The sequence below is a fragment of the Muscardinus avellanarius genome (genome assembly GCF_963383645.1).
Source record: "Muscardinus avellanarius genome assembly, chromosome: 8".
Taxonomy (NCBI): Eukaryota; Metazoa; Chordata; class Mammalia; order Rodentia; family Gliridae; genus Muscardinus; species Muscardinus avellanarius.
The window spans coordinates 60737162-60752506 of record NC_137794.1 but is presented as its reverse complement, the minus strand read 5'-3'; the positions used below and the strand labels follow the sequence as shown (position 1 = coordinate 60752506).

Here is a 15345-nt window from a genome sequence, read left to right as displayed (position 1 = left end):
TGAGATCTCATTAAATTGCCTAGGCTGGCCTTGAACTTACAATTTTCCTGCCTCAGCTTCCTGAGTAGCTAGGATCATAAGCATGTGCCACCCCACCCCCCGACTTGTGATTGTTTTTTCTTTGCCTGCTCACCTACAAGGGTACATGCTATTCTTATTTAAAAACTAAAGCCGAAAACTAACCTTGAGGATATGAGGCTAGGTGAAACACGACAGTCACAAAATCACAAATATCGTATGATACCACTTACATGAGGTACCTAGAGTAGTCAAATTCACAGAACAACCAGTAGAAATGTTACCAGGGGCTGGGAAGAGGGATAATAGGTACAGTTTCACTTTTTCAAGATAAAAAAAAAAGAGTTCTGGAGATTATTTGCACAAGAATGTACTTAACACTACTCAATGATATATTTAAAAATAGTTAAGACAGTAAATTTTATGTATATTTTGCCAAAATTAAAATGAAGTTCTGGTCTGGGTAGTGGTGCACGCCAATAATCCCAGTACTTGGGAGGCTGAGACATCGCAGGTCTGAGGCAAACCTCAACAACTTAGTGAGACTGTCAGTAACTTAGTGAGACCCACTTTCAAAATAGAAAATAGGATGGGGAGTGTACTTCAGAGAGAATGCTCCTGAGTTCAATCCCTACTACCCCAAATAAAAAATAAAAAAAAAAACTGGCTTTTTTTTTTTTTTTTTGGTGGTACTAGGGCTGGAACCCAGGGGTACTGTACCTCCGAGCTACACCTCTAGCCCTATTTTTTAGTCTTTTTAGTTTTGAAACAGGGTTTCACTGAGTTGCGAAGGGCCTCGCTAAGTAGCTGAGGCTACCTATGAACCGCGATCCTCCAGTCTCAGCCTCCTGAATGCTGGGATTACAAGTGTGTACCAGTATGGTCAGCTCCCTGATATTTAAAATAAGTATTTAAGGGGGGAAAAAAGAAGTTCTCAGTAAGAAAGCAGTATATATTTATTGCAAAAATTAAAATATAATTATGTGTATAGAAACTAAAATTTCTTATATCATTGCTCCCATAATAGTTGTTACTGGTTGTGATATATTTTCATCTAGACATCTAGACGCTTCCATGCAATGTCGGAACCCATACCTACATAATTATTACTTTTCACAGAAAAAGGGGCACACTGTACATACTGTTCTGTAACTTTTTTTTTTTTCACTTAGCAACATACCTGGGATAACTTCTCACATCACTACATAGCACCCTATCTCATTCTTTTTAATGGCTGCATAACACTCCAAGACTCTTTCTGTTCTTAAAACTAATATAAAAGAAACAAATCAAAAGGGGAGAACCAAGCAGAACACAGTTCGGGCTGCGTGCAAGCTGCAGTTGCATTTGGTCTGTGCTTGTACAGGTCATATTTAAAGTGACACCTGGGACTGAGCAACACTCCTAACAATAACAGGGCACTTGTGCTCCTCAGAAAATGCAAATTGTATTTCCTTTCTCACCAAGTCCATTTAAGCTACAAAATCAGACTGTTGCTTTCACAATTTTAAAAGATACATTCTCTTATTAGCATTCCCTGACGGCTGTGTAAAAGTAAAACCTACATTTCCACAGGAATTATGTGTCAAAGTGCCATCTTTTCAAAGCACATTCAGAAAGATGAACACTAAGTGGGATGATGAGGACAGGAAAAAAAAGCACCTGATCCGCAGTTCTTACTTGTCAGAACTCTCATTAATATTAATGCAATGCTATAAAACTCCACAGAGATAAAATGAAATGGTTCCACTTGTTAACAAGATTTCAGGAAAAAAAAATCAGAAGAAACTAAAGCTCCATAGCTCTAAAAAATATAAATAATTTAGTAGTTGCAATGCTTGTGAAAGAGCTTATTTTTAGTAGATATTTAAGGAGATAATATGTATATCCCATACTACTGAAGAAACATTATATTTGATTAAAATGAGACTGATAAAATAAATATAAGCCATATTTACTTTTTCTTTGGGTGGTTAAGAAATGTTTTTAAAATGAGACTTAAAACCAATAGATTCTTCCCCCCCCCCCCTTCGGTACTTGGGATGGAACCTAAGGACATTCTACCTCCGAGCTACACCCCCAGCCCTATTTTTTATTCTTTATTTTGAAACAGGTTCTCACTGAGCTGCAAAAGGCCTAAGTAGCTGAGACTGGCCATGAATGCAATCCTGTCTCAGCCTCCCAAATGCTGGGATAACAAGCGTGTGCCACCATGCCCAGCTAAAAATCAATGGATTCTTTACCAAATAAAAAATATGACAGGTAAACAGAATCAGCTTCAAACAAGGTTGAAAAACTTTATTATTGATAAACATTTTTATTTGCAGATTTATGAAAAACATACTTTAAATATCCTAGTGATACATATATTTCAGGAGTATTTTTTGTTTTAAAGTCAGATTTAGCTGAAGAATAAGTCATTATCCTTCAGCAGCACTGAACTAAAACCATGGTAGTATAGTACTAAATATTTGTACAGTCAGTGAGTAGATATTTGAATAAATTATTTTAAAAATGAAATTCAGTGAAGTCATTTATGCTTAATGCTTTATTATTTAAGACTATAAAAATATGTTTTTTTTTAAAAAACTGAATACTACAGAGGGAAAATTTAAATGTGATTTTAAATTAAGGTTACATGTATAAAATATACATGGTGTGATATATTGAGTATATTTGAAAGATTTAAAATTTTTATGTATGTTTGAGCACACGTAGCTGACTATAAAGAAATAAAGACGCCAGGTAGGAACTAGCCTATTGTGGCATTTTGCATAAGGTTTAGGCTCTGTGTATCTGGACAGCCTTTCAAGCACAGATAAAAGCATCTTACGCGAAGCACGTCCACGCTGACACGGCAGCTGCACTCCCGCCCGAGCTTCCTCCAGTTATTAGCCAGCCTGAATCCTCCCCGTGGGGCTTCTGCTGCCTCTTTGCTCTATATTGTTTTGAGTAACTCCAGGGGTTTTTAACTGGTCCAAATACACCATCTGTGCTTCCAGATCTGAGATGAAGAAATGAAGTGAGATCTTAGTAAAAGTTCATCGTATGTGAAATTCTTCTGTTCTGAGTGTACTATTTGATCTGCCACTCACTGAGCTTTTAGTTATGCAGTGAAGCTTGAACTGGAAAAGGGAGGAAGCCTGATCAGATGCTGCTTTCACTAGTTAGACAGCGGAGGCGGTGGGGGATGGGAAGTTACAGCATTTGTGGCATAAAGAAAACTAGTCTGCTCAGAAAAGATTTGATCTCAGTGGATCATCTAATTCAACTAAAGATGATTCTCCTTGTAGATTAAAGCCTTTTAGTTGAAAAGAGTCACAAATATTTAAATAGTTAAGAAGTCTCTTGAAGGAATCTCCACTTAATTAGAAGTCTTAAGAAAAGCCATTTTAAGTAGAATGCTAATAACTTATTCTAAAATAATTTTATTCTTAGATACGCTACAAAAATAAAATACATGAAGCACTTTGGACCTTTTACCCAGGTGCACCCATTGTTAACATTTTATTCCATTTGCTTTATTGTTTGCATGCTATGTGTCTGTAAATATGTACATACACATTTTGTTCTCAACCATATATACATGTATAGCTCATGGCCCTTTGCCTCTCATGTATATCTCATAGTTCTTTATACCTTTAAATGATTTAGTATGTATTTAGTAGGTGTTTCCTAAAAATGACTTTTTGTGTGTGTGTGTGTGGTACTGGGGATGGAACCCTTCTACCTCCAGGTTACACTCCCAGACCTATTTTATATCTTATTTGGAAACAGGGTCTCTTAAGCCAGAAAGCTGGCTTTGAACCTGCGTGATCCTCTTGTCTCCACCTCCCAAGCGGGGGATTAAAAGCATGTGCCACCATGCCTGGCTCTTTTTCTTTATAAAAAATCTTTTATCAGCCAATAGACACTGTGGTATTTCCAGTTTGGGGCAATTATATACAAAGCCACTATCGTTGCATTGAAAAGTCCTAGTCAGTGCTTTGTGTACATAGAAGTCTTTATCTCTTGGGTAAATACCTAGGTCTGAGACTCTTGGGTCATAGGATAAGTATATGGTTAACTTTATAAGAAACTACCAAATTGTTTTCCAAAATGTTTATACATTTTTTTCTTCCCTACCAGCACATGAGAAATAAGCTCTGCATCCTTGTCAATACTTGATGTGATAATTTTTTTTGTGTGTGTGGTACTAAGGATTGTTGAACCCAGGGGCATTCTACCTCTGAGCACCCCCCCAGTCCTATTTTTCAGTCTTTATTTTGAAACAGGGTCTCACTAAGTTATGGAGGGCCTCACTAAGTAGCTGAGGCTGGCCACCAACCTGCAATCTTTCTTCCTATGTCAGCCTCCAAGTAGGAGGATTACAAGCATGCACCACCATGCCTAGCTTGTATATCATCTTTAATGAAATATCTGCTTCAATCTTTTACACATTTCACACAATTTAGGAAAATGGGTTGTTTTCTTATTATCGAGTTGGAAAATGTTTTATTATATTTTTGATATCAATTCTTTTCAGATATACATTTTGTAAATATTTTCTCTGAGCTTACTATTATATTTTCATTTTTAAATAGTGGTATACTTCTTTCCTTTTTTTTTTTTTTTTAGTCCTAGGGATTAAACCCAAGGGCATTTTACCTCTGAGCTACACCCCCAGCTCTAATTTATTTTTTATTTTGAGACAGAGTCTCACCAAGTTGCAGAGGGCCTAACTCAGTTGCCGAGACTGGCTGTGAACCTATGATATTGTCTTGGCCTCCCAAGTACTGGGATTACAAGTGTATGTACCAGCATGCCTGGCTTAGTGGTATATTTCAAAGAATAAAAGTCCTTACAATTTTTTTTAAATACTGGAGATAAAACTTAGGGCTTCATGCACATGCCCTTGACCATTGAGGTATCTTCCCATGTGGTAGACATTTCAGCAGAAATAATACACAGGTTACAGTGAGTCCTTAGAGAATCACATCTGGAGGCACGAAGTCCACTTCACCTTCACTGGTAATGTTCATTTTAATCAGCTGATCAAAGCAGTGGCTTAAAAACCTCTGTTTAAGTGTATTCCCATGGATTAGATAATTAAACATACAAGTACTGAATACCAAGAGATCATGAAGAATAAGGATTCTTTTTCCATGAAACAGGAAACCTAAAGCAAGCAAATAATACAAATGTGCCAAGTATTATAAAAGAAAATCTGAAGTGCTTTTTGTGAAAGATTGACTACTTTCCCCCAAGATTAAGAACAAGGGAAGGATATATGTTTTTACCACTTCTGTTAAACATTGCACACAAGATGCAATAAGGTAAAAAAAAAGAAAGAAATGAAATTAGTCTTTATTTATAGACAACATGATGATCTACACAAAATATTCCAAGTAATTGATCAAGATCAACTAGAATTAGTAAGTGAGCTTTATAAGACCATGGGGTACAAAGTCAATAGAAAAAAAATCAATGAGATTTCTGTGTGCCTGAAATAAACATTTAGAAACTGAAAATATACCGTTTTCTATAGCATTAAAAACAGTAAAACAGCCGGGTGTGGTGGCACACGCTTGTAATCCCCGCGCTTGGGAGGCTGAGACAGGAGGATCACATAGGTTCGAAGCCAGCTTCTGCTGGCTTAAGAGACCCTGTTTTCAAATGAAAAATATAAAATAGGTCTGGGAGGATAGCCCGGAGGTAAAAGGCCCCTGGGTTCCATCCCCAGTACCACCACCAAAAAAAAAAAAAAAAAAACAAACCTCAAAAAAACCAATAAATGAAAAAACCCCATTAAAACGCTTGAGGACAAACTAAATTTGTGCAAGATTTACATGTAAAAGTTCACAAATGCCTTGCTGAGAAAAGTAATCAAAATTGCAATCAATGCAGAGACAGAAGGGGTCCATGGATTAAAAAACATATATAGCCGGGCGTGGTGGCGCACGCTTGTAATCCCCACGCTTGGGAGGCTGAGACAGGAGGATCGCCTGGGTTTGAAGCCAGCCTCAGCTACTTAGTGAGGCTCTCAGCAACTTAGTGAGACCCTGTTTCCAAATTAAAAAAAAAAAAAAAAAAAAAGGTTTGGGATTATAGCCCGGAGGTAGAAAGCCTCTGGGTTCTACCCCCAGTACCACTAAAAGAACATATATAAACATGCCAATTTAATTCAAATTGATCTACAAATTCAACACAATCAAAATCTCATTAACTTTTTTGCAGAAAGAACCTGATTTGATGGGCATGGTGACATATGCTTATAATCTCAGTACTTGGGACGCTGAGAGAGAAGGATCACAAATTCAAGGCCAGCCTCAGCAACTTAGTGAGACCCTGTTTCAAAATTTAAAAAAGGAAGCCGGGCGTGGTGGCGCACACTTGTAATCCCAGCATTCGGGAGGCTGAGACCCGGAGGGTCGCGGTTCGCGGACAGCCTCAGCTACTTAGTGAGGCTCTCTGCAACTCAGTGAGACCCGGTTTCAAAATAAAGAATAAAAAAATAGGGCAGGGGGTGGAGCTCGGAGGTCGAATGCCCCTGGGTTCCATCCCCAGACCCGCAAAAAAAAAAAAAAAAAAAAAAAAAAAGGGCTGGGGTTAGCTCAGAGGAAGAATAACCCTGGTTTTAATTCTTATTCCAAAAAGAAAGAAAGAAAAAAAAGCTGTCTCTAAAAATATACATAGAAGCACAAAGGACATAAAATATGTAAAATGGTTTTGAAAAAGCCAGGCCTGGTGGCACATGCTTATAATCCCAGTACTTGGGAGGCTGAAACAGGAGGATCAGAGGTTCTCGGACAGCCTCAGCTACTTAGTGAGGCCCTCTGCAATTTAGAGAGATCCTGTTGCAAAATAGGGCTTGGGGTGTAGCTTGGAGGTAGAATGCCCCTGGGTTCCATCCCAAGTACGGCAAAAAAATAAAAAATAAAATAAAATAAAATAAAAAATAAAGAACAAGTTAGAGAACTTTTATACCCTATTTTCAAGACTTACTCTAAAGCTTATAAAGCTACAATAATCAAGATAGCATGAGATTAGAGTAAGAGGAGATAGAATGGAGAATACAAATGAACTTGCATATATGTTTGATGTTTTACCAAGAAAAGCTAAGGTAATTTAATGAGGAAGGGATTATCTTATTTTTTAAAATAGTGCTAAAACTACTGTACAGCTGTATGTAAAAAAAATGAACTTTGGGTTGGAGAAGAGTGCTTGTCTGTCACATACAAGGCCTTGGGTTAGATCCTTGGCTTCAGGGGGAAAGCAATATAAAAAGTGTGTAAAAAGATGAACTTATACCATATCCCAAAAATTAATTAAAAATAGGTCACATGTCTAAATGTAAGAGCTAAACTATACAACTTCTAGGAGAAAAATCTTTTTGACCTTTAGTTAGGTAAAGATTTCTTAAGCAAATAAAGCATGAATCCTTAGAGAAAAAAAATTAATGAACTGGATTTCATAAAAACTAATAACTTTTACTCTTTGAAAGGCATGGTTCAGAGAATAAAAAGAAAAATAAGAGACTTGGATAATATATTTGCAAATCACCTGATAATGTACTTGAATCCAGAATATATGAAAGAACTAATAATTACAATTCAATAATAATAAGGTAAACAATTTAAAAAATGAGTAGTTAGGCATGGGGGCACATACCTGCAATCCCAGTGCTGGTGAGGCTGAGACAGGAGGATCACAGGTTCAATGCTAGCAAGCAGTAACTTACTGAGACTCTGTTTCAAAATAAAAATATAAAAAGGGCTGAAAGTGTAGCTCAGAGATAGAATGCCTAAAGATCCCTGGTACCAAAATTCCCCCTATAAAAAAAAAGGGGGTCAAAGACTTGAACAGATACTTCACTGATAAAGATACATAAATGGCAAAGTAAACACATGAAAAGATATTATCATTTCATCAGGAAAATGCAAGCTTAAACCAAAATAAGTTATCACTATATACCTATTAGATAAATGAACATAATCTCATAGTGGGGCTAAGGAACTGGCATTAGAATCCTCAAGAAATCACCTTTATACTTTTAGATATATAAATTTAATGAAATTAAAGACACAGATGGAAGAAACATAAAGTTTCAATTTTACTTACCCCATCGCAAATTCATCTAAATTTGTTTTTCCCATTAGCAGAGCTCCCTGGTCCAATAACTTCTGAACTACTGTAGCATTATAAGGTGGTATATAACCTTAAAAAATTAAATTGTTTTTATTATAGGGGCAAAACAATGAATATGTAAATCATATGCAGGAGATAAGATTTTAAACTGCAACTAATCAATTCACATTGACATGTATTAATTATTTCTCACTGAATAGGAGTTGTACTTTAAGAGTTCATTTTTTTCTACAAACTATACATGTTTCTCAAATATAGTCTGCACATTCACTATTTTTATAATCTAAAATCATTGACTTTAACACTGTCAGTACTACCAAATACTGCACGACAGAGATGCATCCAACTCATCTGAAATTAATTCCAAATTACAATTTTGCTGATCATGCTTTCTCTTCTTAGGTAACGTTATATCCCACAGTAATTTTGCCCTTTGTGTTAGAAATGGACCTTTATTCTCAGTCAAATTTTTCTTTATTTTTTTAAAAGCTCTAGTATATATTCCTAAATAATTAACAAGAGTCTACCACTAGAGGAACCTGGGGGCATATTCTTCAAGGATAGTACTTTTAGTGTTCTCTTTTTTTTCCTCCTAGGATCAAACTATCTTGACACAATTGCTTGCTTGTGACCTATTAGACTTTAAGGAATAAAGCTAAGCATTACTACACCGTGTAATAGGAGACAGAAGAGTCAGAAAATAAGCAATAATTGTTGTGTAGGTGCTAATGAATCCTCACATCATCCACAAGAAGGAGGTGATGACAGCCACTTCACACTTATTCCCATGTTTTCAATGAGCAAAAGTTAAAGGTCACTTTGTGTGTTTGTGATGATCAGTTATTGAGTTTTCCTAAATATAATTTCTAAAATTTCTGAAATAGTTTTCATTCATTAAGCTGGCCTATCTCTAAATGAACAATTCTGCATTCTGAAAGACCAAATACTAAAAAAGTACCATTCTAAGCATTGTTCAAAGATAAGTATCCTGAGATATCTTGTTGCTTTAGTATCTTTCATTTAAACTGAAAAATACCTATTTTTTGGTCAGTTCTCTGATCAGTTACATTTTACCTTTTAACATATTTGATGCACATGTTGTCTCGATGCCAGCTGTGCTAAAGTTATCTTTTACTGCAATAGGAATTCCATCCAAATCCCCAAGTGACTGACCTGCATTAAAAACCAAGAGTCAGCTGGGCGTGGTGGCGCACACTTGTAATCCCTGCACTTGGGAGGCGGAGACAGGAGGATTGCACAGGTTCGAAGCCAGCCTCGCTGGCTTAAGAGACCCTGTTTCCAAATAAAAATATAAAATAGGTCTGGAAGTGTAGCCCAGAGGTAGAAGGGTTTCCAGGAACCTCAGTACCACCAAAACAAAAAACAAAAACAAAAACAAAAACAAAACCAAGAGTCACATTTGGGAGGCCGAGACAAGAAGATTGTGGTTCTTGGACAGCCTCAGCTATTTAGTGAGGCCCTTTGCAACTCAGTGAAACCCTGTTTCATAAATAAAGAATAAAATGTAAGGCTGGGGGTATAGCTTGGGGGTAGAATACCCTTGGGTTCCATTCCCAGTATCCCTCCAAAAAACCCAAGAGTCATATATGAGATAATGGTTCAAAATATAAAGTAATACAAATTATTATAATAATAACAACTATTAATTTTTGAAAATCAAACTTCTTCAGAAATCAAATTTAAGTTAGAATTTATTCCAGTTGGACATTATAAAGTATCACATACCCACTAACTGCATTTCTATTATACTTCATGGCAAGTTCTCTAAATAAGAGTGTATTTTATATTTAAAGCTTTTCCGGTCAAATGAAGAATGCTGCATCCAAATAAGCTCCTTCTCTGAAGATATAAGAATTACGTATAACTGAAAGTAATTTACCTTCCTTGTATCTTTTCTCTGATTCTTCAGCTTGCTGTAAGGCCACCTCTTCTGACACAGTAATGTAAGCATTTAGAAACTTGGTCTTCTGGATGAGGGAGAGACATTTCCGACAGAGCTCTGTTGGTGTAATGTGGCCTTGTTTCAGTGCTGCAGAAACCTAGTATAGATACAATTCAAAAGCCTTTAAATGCATCTGTGGAAGTGCAAATATTACACTGAGCGGACAACCGAGTGACTAAACATAAAATTTCAAGGTCGGGCTTTGGAGCCGGGCATGGTGGCGCACGCTTGTAATCCCATTACTCGGAAGGCTGAGACGGGAGGATCGTGTTCTAAGCCAGCCTCAGCTACTTAGTGAAGCTGTCAGTAACTTAGTGAGACACCATTTCCAAACAAAAAAATGTAAAAGAGGTCTGGGAGTATAGCCTGGAGGCAGAAAGCCCCTGGGTTCCATCCCCAGTATCACAAAAAAACAAACAAACAAAAAAGCCAGGCTTTGGTTCAAAATCAAGAGAACGTCCCAACACTACACTTGATGAATGACATGTAATGTTAGTTTGAGGGTGAGTGGGGGACACAGCATCATTCTTCTCCCTAGTTGATTAACTTTCTGTTTCAAAGTTAGGCTTAAGCAAATGATAGCAATAGATAATGGAAGCCATCCTGCCTAGCCTGGGTAAAGGATGGGCTGGGGGAAAGTATGTAGAAAGGAGTTTTGCTGCAATGTAAGTATTCCAGAGTGAAGAAAGTGATTTGGATAAGGTGCTGCAGAACTTTATGGCTCTGAATAAAATCTTTATATCTATTGTAGACTTCTAGCACAAGCTTCAATGAATAGAGAGAAATGCTTATAAAATGTGGATTTAAAAGCAACTAAAACCAAACTTCTAAAATTCCACCTTCTATGCATTAAAATACTAAAATAGAAAAAAAATTAAAATAAGCAGCTCCAGTGATAGAACATATGCTTAGCATGTGCAAGGCCCTGGGTTTAATCTCCAGCACCCAGATCTCCCCCCAAAAAACAAACAAACAAACAAGAAAATAACTGCAGGAGAAGTGACCAGTGACCAGATCCCATATATTAATAGGAAGTATGGCCTGAGATGAATTGATGACTACTTAATAATACTATGTACTTACTAAGCAGACAAAAGGAATGGCTGGCAAGTCAACAATGATACCAAAGTTTTGGAGATTACATAAAAACAATAGGATTATTCAAGACAAGAGTTCAGTGAAAAGGAGGATAAGAAAAGGAGTAATGCTGAGAATTTACCAAGAGCCAGGCAAGTTGCTTGACATGCTCTGTTGATTTGTTTAACCCTTCAAACAAGTTAGGTACTATTATCCTCATTTGACAGATGGAGAAACTGAAGCTCAAAGAGTGATCTGTCCAGTCACACAAATACCAGAGGACAGGATCACTTCATAATATATTCTCTCCACTCCCCACCCCTTTCAGTACTGAATATTGAACCCAAGGCTCCATTCATGCTAGGCAAGTTCTCTACCACTGATCTACCCTCACCTCTCCTCAACACTTCTATCTCTACTCTAGTAGAAAATTAGTTTTTCCTCCATGTTGACTATATTTGCATACGTTTCTATGCAAGCAACAGGTGCATGTGTTTGATGGGAAAATCTGCAATTGATTTACTCTATTGAATAATCAAACAGTGACATTCTTAGGGCTGAAGGTTTTAAATGAGAAAAGTAGGGAGAAGAGGCCATCGAGAGAGGACCCCTAATGATCATGGACAAGATGAGGAAGGACTCCATGACAAGACGCAGGGAGTGATTCAGGGATGGGGAGGGGTATAAAGGAGGTAACTTAGTGACTTAGTAACAAGTGATATTTCTGTTGAATGGTGTCTACGAAAGGTAAACCCTTTACATACAAGGAGCTAGAGAGAAATGAAAGATAGCTGTGCATTGTAATACTGTCAATGAGAAATGCAAAGAACAGCAATAGGATGGGTGGAAGTCAGAACTAGCAAACACCCAATGACAGAGAGACAGGAATCATGGCAGGTCCATCCTATAGCAAAGCTGTATAATGAGAAAACATGTCTGCCACCTTCTCTCCTTGATTCTCTCAAGTCTTCTAATGCCTACTGTCCTCAAACTGCTTTCTAACTTGCCAACTGGTACAAGAACAAGGGATTGGGACTTACAATGTGGTTAGAAAGGCAAGAAATGAGATTGTGTAGGAGCACTCAGTAGGATCATTTTTAGGAACTCCAGATTTGAGAAAACCAGTAAGAGAACTGGAAAAGAGAAGTGAAAAAAAAAGATGCCAATCAGCTAGAATGGACTGAACATAAGGAGTAGGAAATATACGTTGAACAGCTCTCCTGGGACAAAACTGCAGGTGTCATATCTGAATATAAAATGAAGTCAACTTAAAAAAATTCTTTCCCAGCACTTGTTTTCTCTAATGGAAACTAGGCTTTCCCTTGAGGCCACTGCTTCTCCTGTTTTCATGTACCAGAGTCAGTGGCGCAGGGGCTTGCCGGCAGGTGTCCTGGTTCCTCAATGACTTTCTCCTCTCCCCCACCAAAAACCCCAGCTTATGTGATGCACATGCCTTAGAGGAGATTATATCACTCTCCCTCATTTTCCTCCTCTCTGTGTTGATCTGGTCTGGTCTCCATTGCTCCTGTTGTTATTCTTTTTGTGTGTAGTAATGGGGGTTGAATTCAGGGACATTCTATGTCCAAGCTACACCCATAGATCTTTTATTTTTTATTTTGAAAGGGGTCTCATTAAATTACTAAGGATCTCTCAAAGTTGCCATGACTGGCCTTGAACCTATGATCCTCTGTCTTAGCCTGCCAAGTACTGGGATTACAGGTGTGTGCTATCATGTTCGGCTCTGTTGTCATTCTTGTTTGAGTCAAATTTCAAGTCCAAGTTACTGATGTCTGCCTCTTTGTTCTTTGACCTCACCTCACACAAACTCTACCTTCACCTCATCTGGTTATAAATCAGACTACAGCATTATGCATAGAAAAAAAATCTCCTAAATCTCAATTCTAGCCACCCAAGATCTCCCACCCTTCAGCTCATTTTCTACCCATATAGCCAGCAAGAAAGCGGTGACCTCAGTCCCACAACCATAAAGATAGAGCCTATCAATAATCACTGAGGTTGAAAGAGGACCCTCAAGATGGACCCTGTGGCTCCAGATGAAACAACAGGCCTGGATGATTTCTTGACTTCAGCCTTGTGAGACCAAGCAGAGGACCAGCTAACTCCACACCTGGACTCTTGACCCACAAAACAATAAGACAGTGTGATTTTTTTTTTGTGTGTGTGTGTGGGTTTGGGGATGGAACCCAGGGGCATTCGACCTCCAAGCTACACCCCCTGCCCTACTTTTTCATTCTTTATTTTGAAACCGGGTCTCACTGAGTTGCAGAGGGCCTCACTAAGTAGCTGAGGCTGTCCGCGAACCGTGATCCTCCATGTCTCAGCCTCCCGAATGCTGGGATTACAAGCTTGCGCCACCATGCCCGGCTTTCACTGTGTGATTTTAAACTGCAAAGTATATACCAATTTGTTATGTATGCAGCAGCAGAAAACTAAAATATTTCCATAGAAAAGTTGAGAAGTCTTCCTCAGGGACCATTTTTTAAAAGTAGGAGAAAAGAAAATTATGAATATGTAATATTTGGTAATTTTGTCTCTACAACAATAGCTAGCAGTTAGTTCTAGGCATTAAGATGTCTTATATTTCATTTAATCTTTACACCTAAACTTCAGGGCTAACATTATTATCTCCATCTTATAGATGAAGAACTGTAGTTCTGCTGGGTACAGTGGTGCAAAACTGTGATCCCAGGACTTGGGCAGCTGAGACAAGAGGATTGCAGGCTCAAGAACAGTCTTAGTAACTTAGTGAGACTCTTGGATCCAGTTTGAAGAAAAAAATAGCTCTGGGTATAGCTCACAGGTTGCATGCCACTAGGTTCAATCCCCAGTACCCAAAACAATAAAAAAGTCTGAAATTCCTGCTTGAGGTTACATAGAAAGAGGCAGGGCTGAGATTCCACCAAGGCCTGATCTTGTTTCCAAGATCATGTTCTATACTACTATACTGTGATGCTTCTCTATGTAAGTCATTCTAACACTTACTCCTCTGTAGCAAAGTAGAGAACATTTTTATTAACTTAATAGGCAACATCAGAGGTTCATTTAGGAAAAGAACTGCCTTGCTAAATGTTGAAGGGACAAGGGGGCTCTTTAGGGCTGAGTGTCTAGCCGGTGGGCACTCATTCTCCCTTTAATGTATTCTAGTCATGTTTTTTCCATGAAACTGCATGCCAAGATCACCAGCAATCTTGAAATTCCAAAGGACAGTCAACATTTACAGCACTTCTCCGCAGCACCGGCACAAGTGCTCACTCCCTTCTTGGAACACTTCTTCACTTGTGTTCAGGCACCAGGCATCCTGCCTCTCTGGCTAGTCCAAGGCTCTTTTGCCAGCTTTCCTTCCTATTGCTGGCCTTTAGATGTTGCAAAGTTTTATGTCTTCCTTCTTTATTTATTTTTGGTGACTGGGGATTGAACTCAGAAGTGTTCAACTGCCAAGCCACATTGCCCAGCCATTTTTTTTTTTTAAAGGTCTCAGTAAGTTTCCAAGGCTGGCCTCAAACTTGTTATCCTCCTGTCTCAGGCTCCCAAATACTTGGGATTGCAGGCATGTGCCACCAATCACACCTGGCTCCTTCTTTTATTTTTACACGGAACCTCCCTTGATCTCATCTGGCCATATAGTATCTTCTATATTCTGGCCAATTTATAAACTCTTATCTAGTCTCTTTCCTGAACTCTGAACTCATATCACCTGCTTAACTGACATCTTCACTTAGCTAGTTAGTAGGTATCTCAAATTAACTTCTCTAAAACAGAACTCTTGAGTACCTCTTCCCTCTTTTTTTTTCTTTGCAGTTCTGGAGATTGAACTCAGGGGCATTCTACCTCTGAAAGGTACATCCCCAGCCATATTTTTTTTATTCTTTATTTTGAAACAGGGTCTTGCACTAAGTTGCAGAGGGCCTCACTAAAGTAGCTGAGGCTGGCTGCAAACCTGTGATCCTTCTGTCTCAGCCTCTCAAATACTGGGATTACAAGTGTCCGCCACCATGTCTGTCTCCTTCCACCTTCTAATATGTTCCTTTTATAAACTTTTTCCAATTGTGATAAATGTTACTGTTTCCCCAACTGCCTAGACCAAAAAAAAACCTTATATATCCTTATTGATTCTTCCCTTTCTTTCAAACTCATGTCCA

At 38.1% G+C, this 15345-nt stretch overlaps 1 protein-coding gene across 1 annotated transcript in view; it reads right to left on the bottom strand.

Annotated features, from left to right (window-relative positions):
- QRSL1 (glutaminyl-tRNA amidotransferase subunit QRSL1) overlaps window positions 1–15345 on the bottom strand; it is a gene marked incomplete at both ends in the record, with an annotated part of 29187 nt that overhangs the window by 10896 nt on the left and 2946 nt on the right. Inside the window, 4 exons of the mRNA XM_080700330.1 lie at window positions 2852–3022; window positions 8119–8215; window positions 9220–9318; window positions 10046–10205. Coding sequence (XP_080556456.1) covers window positions 2852–3022; window positions 8119–8215; window positions 9220–9318; window positions 10046–10205 — 527 coding nt within the window. The remainder of the gene's footprint in view (window positions 1–2851; window positions 3023–8118; window positions 8216–9219; window positions 9319–10045; window positions 10206–15345) is intronic.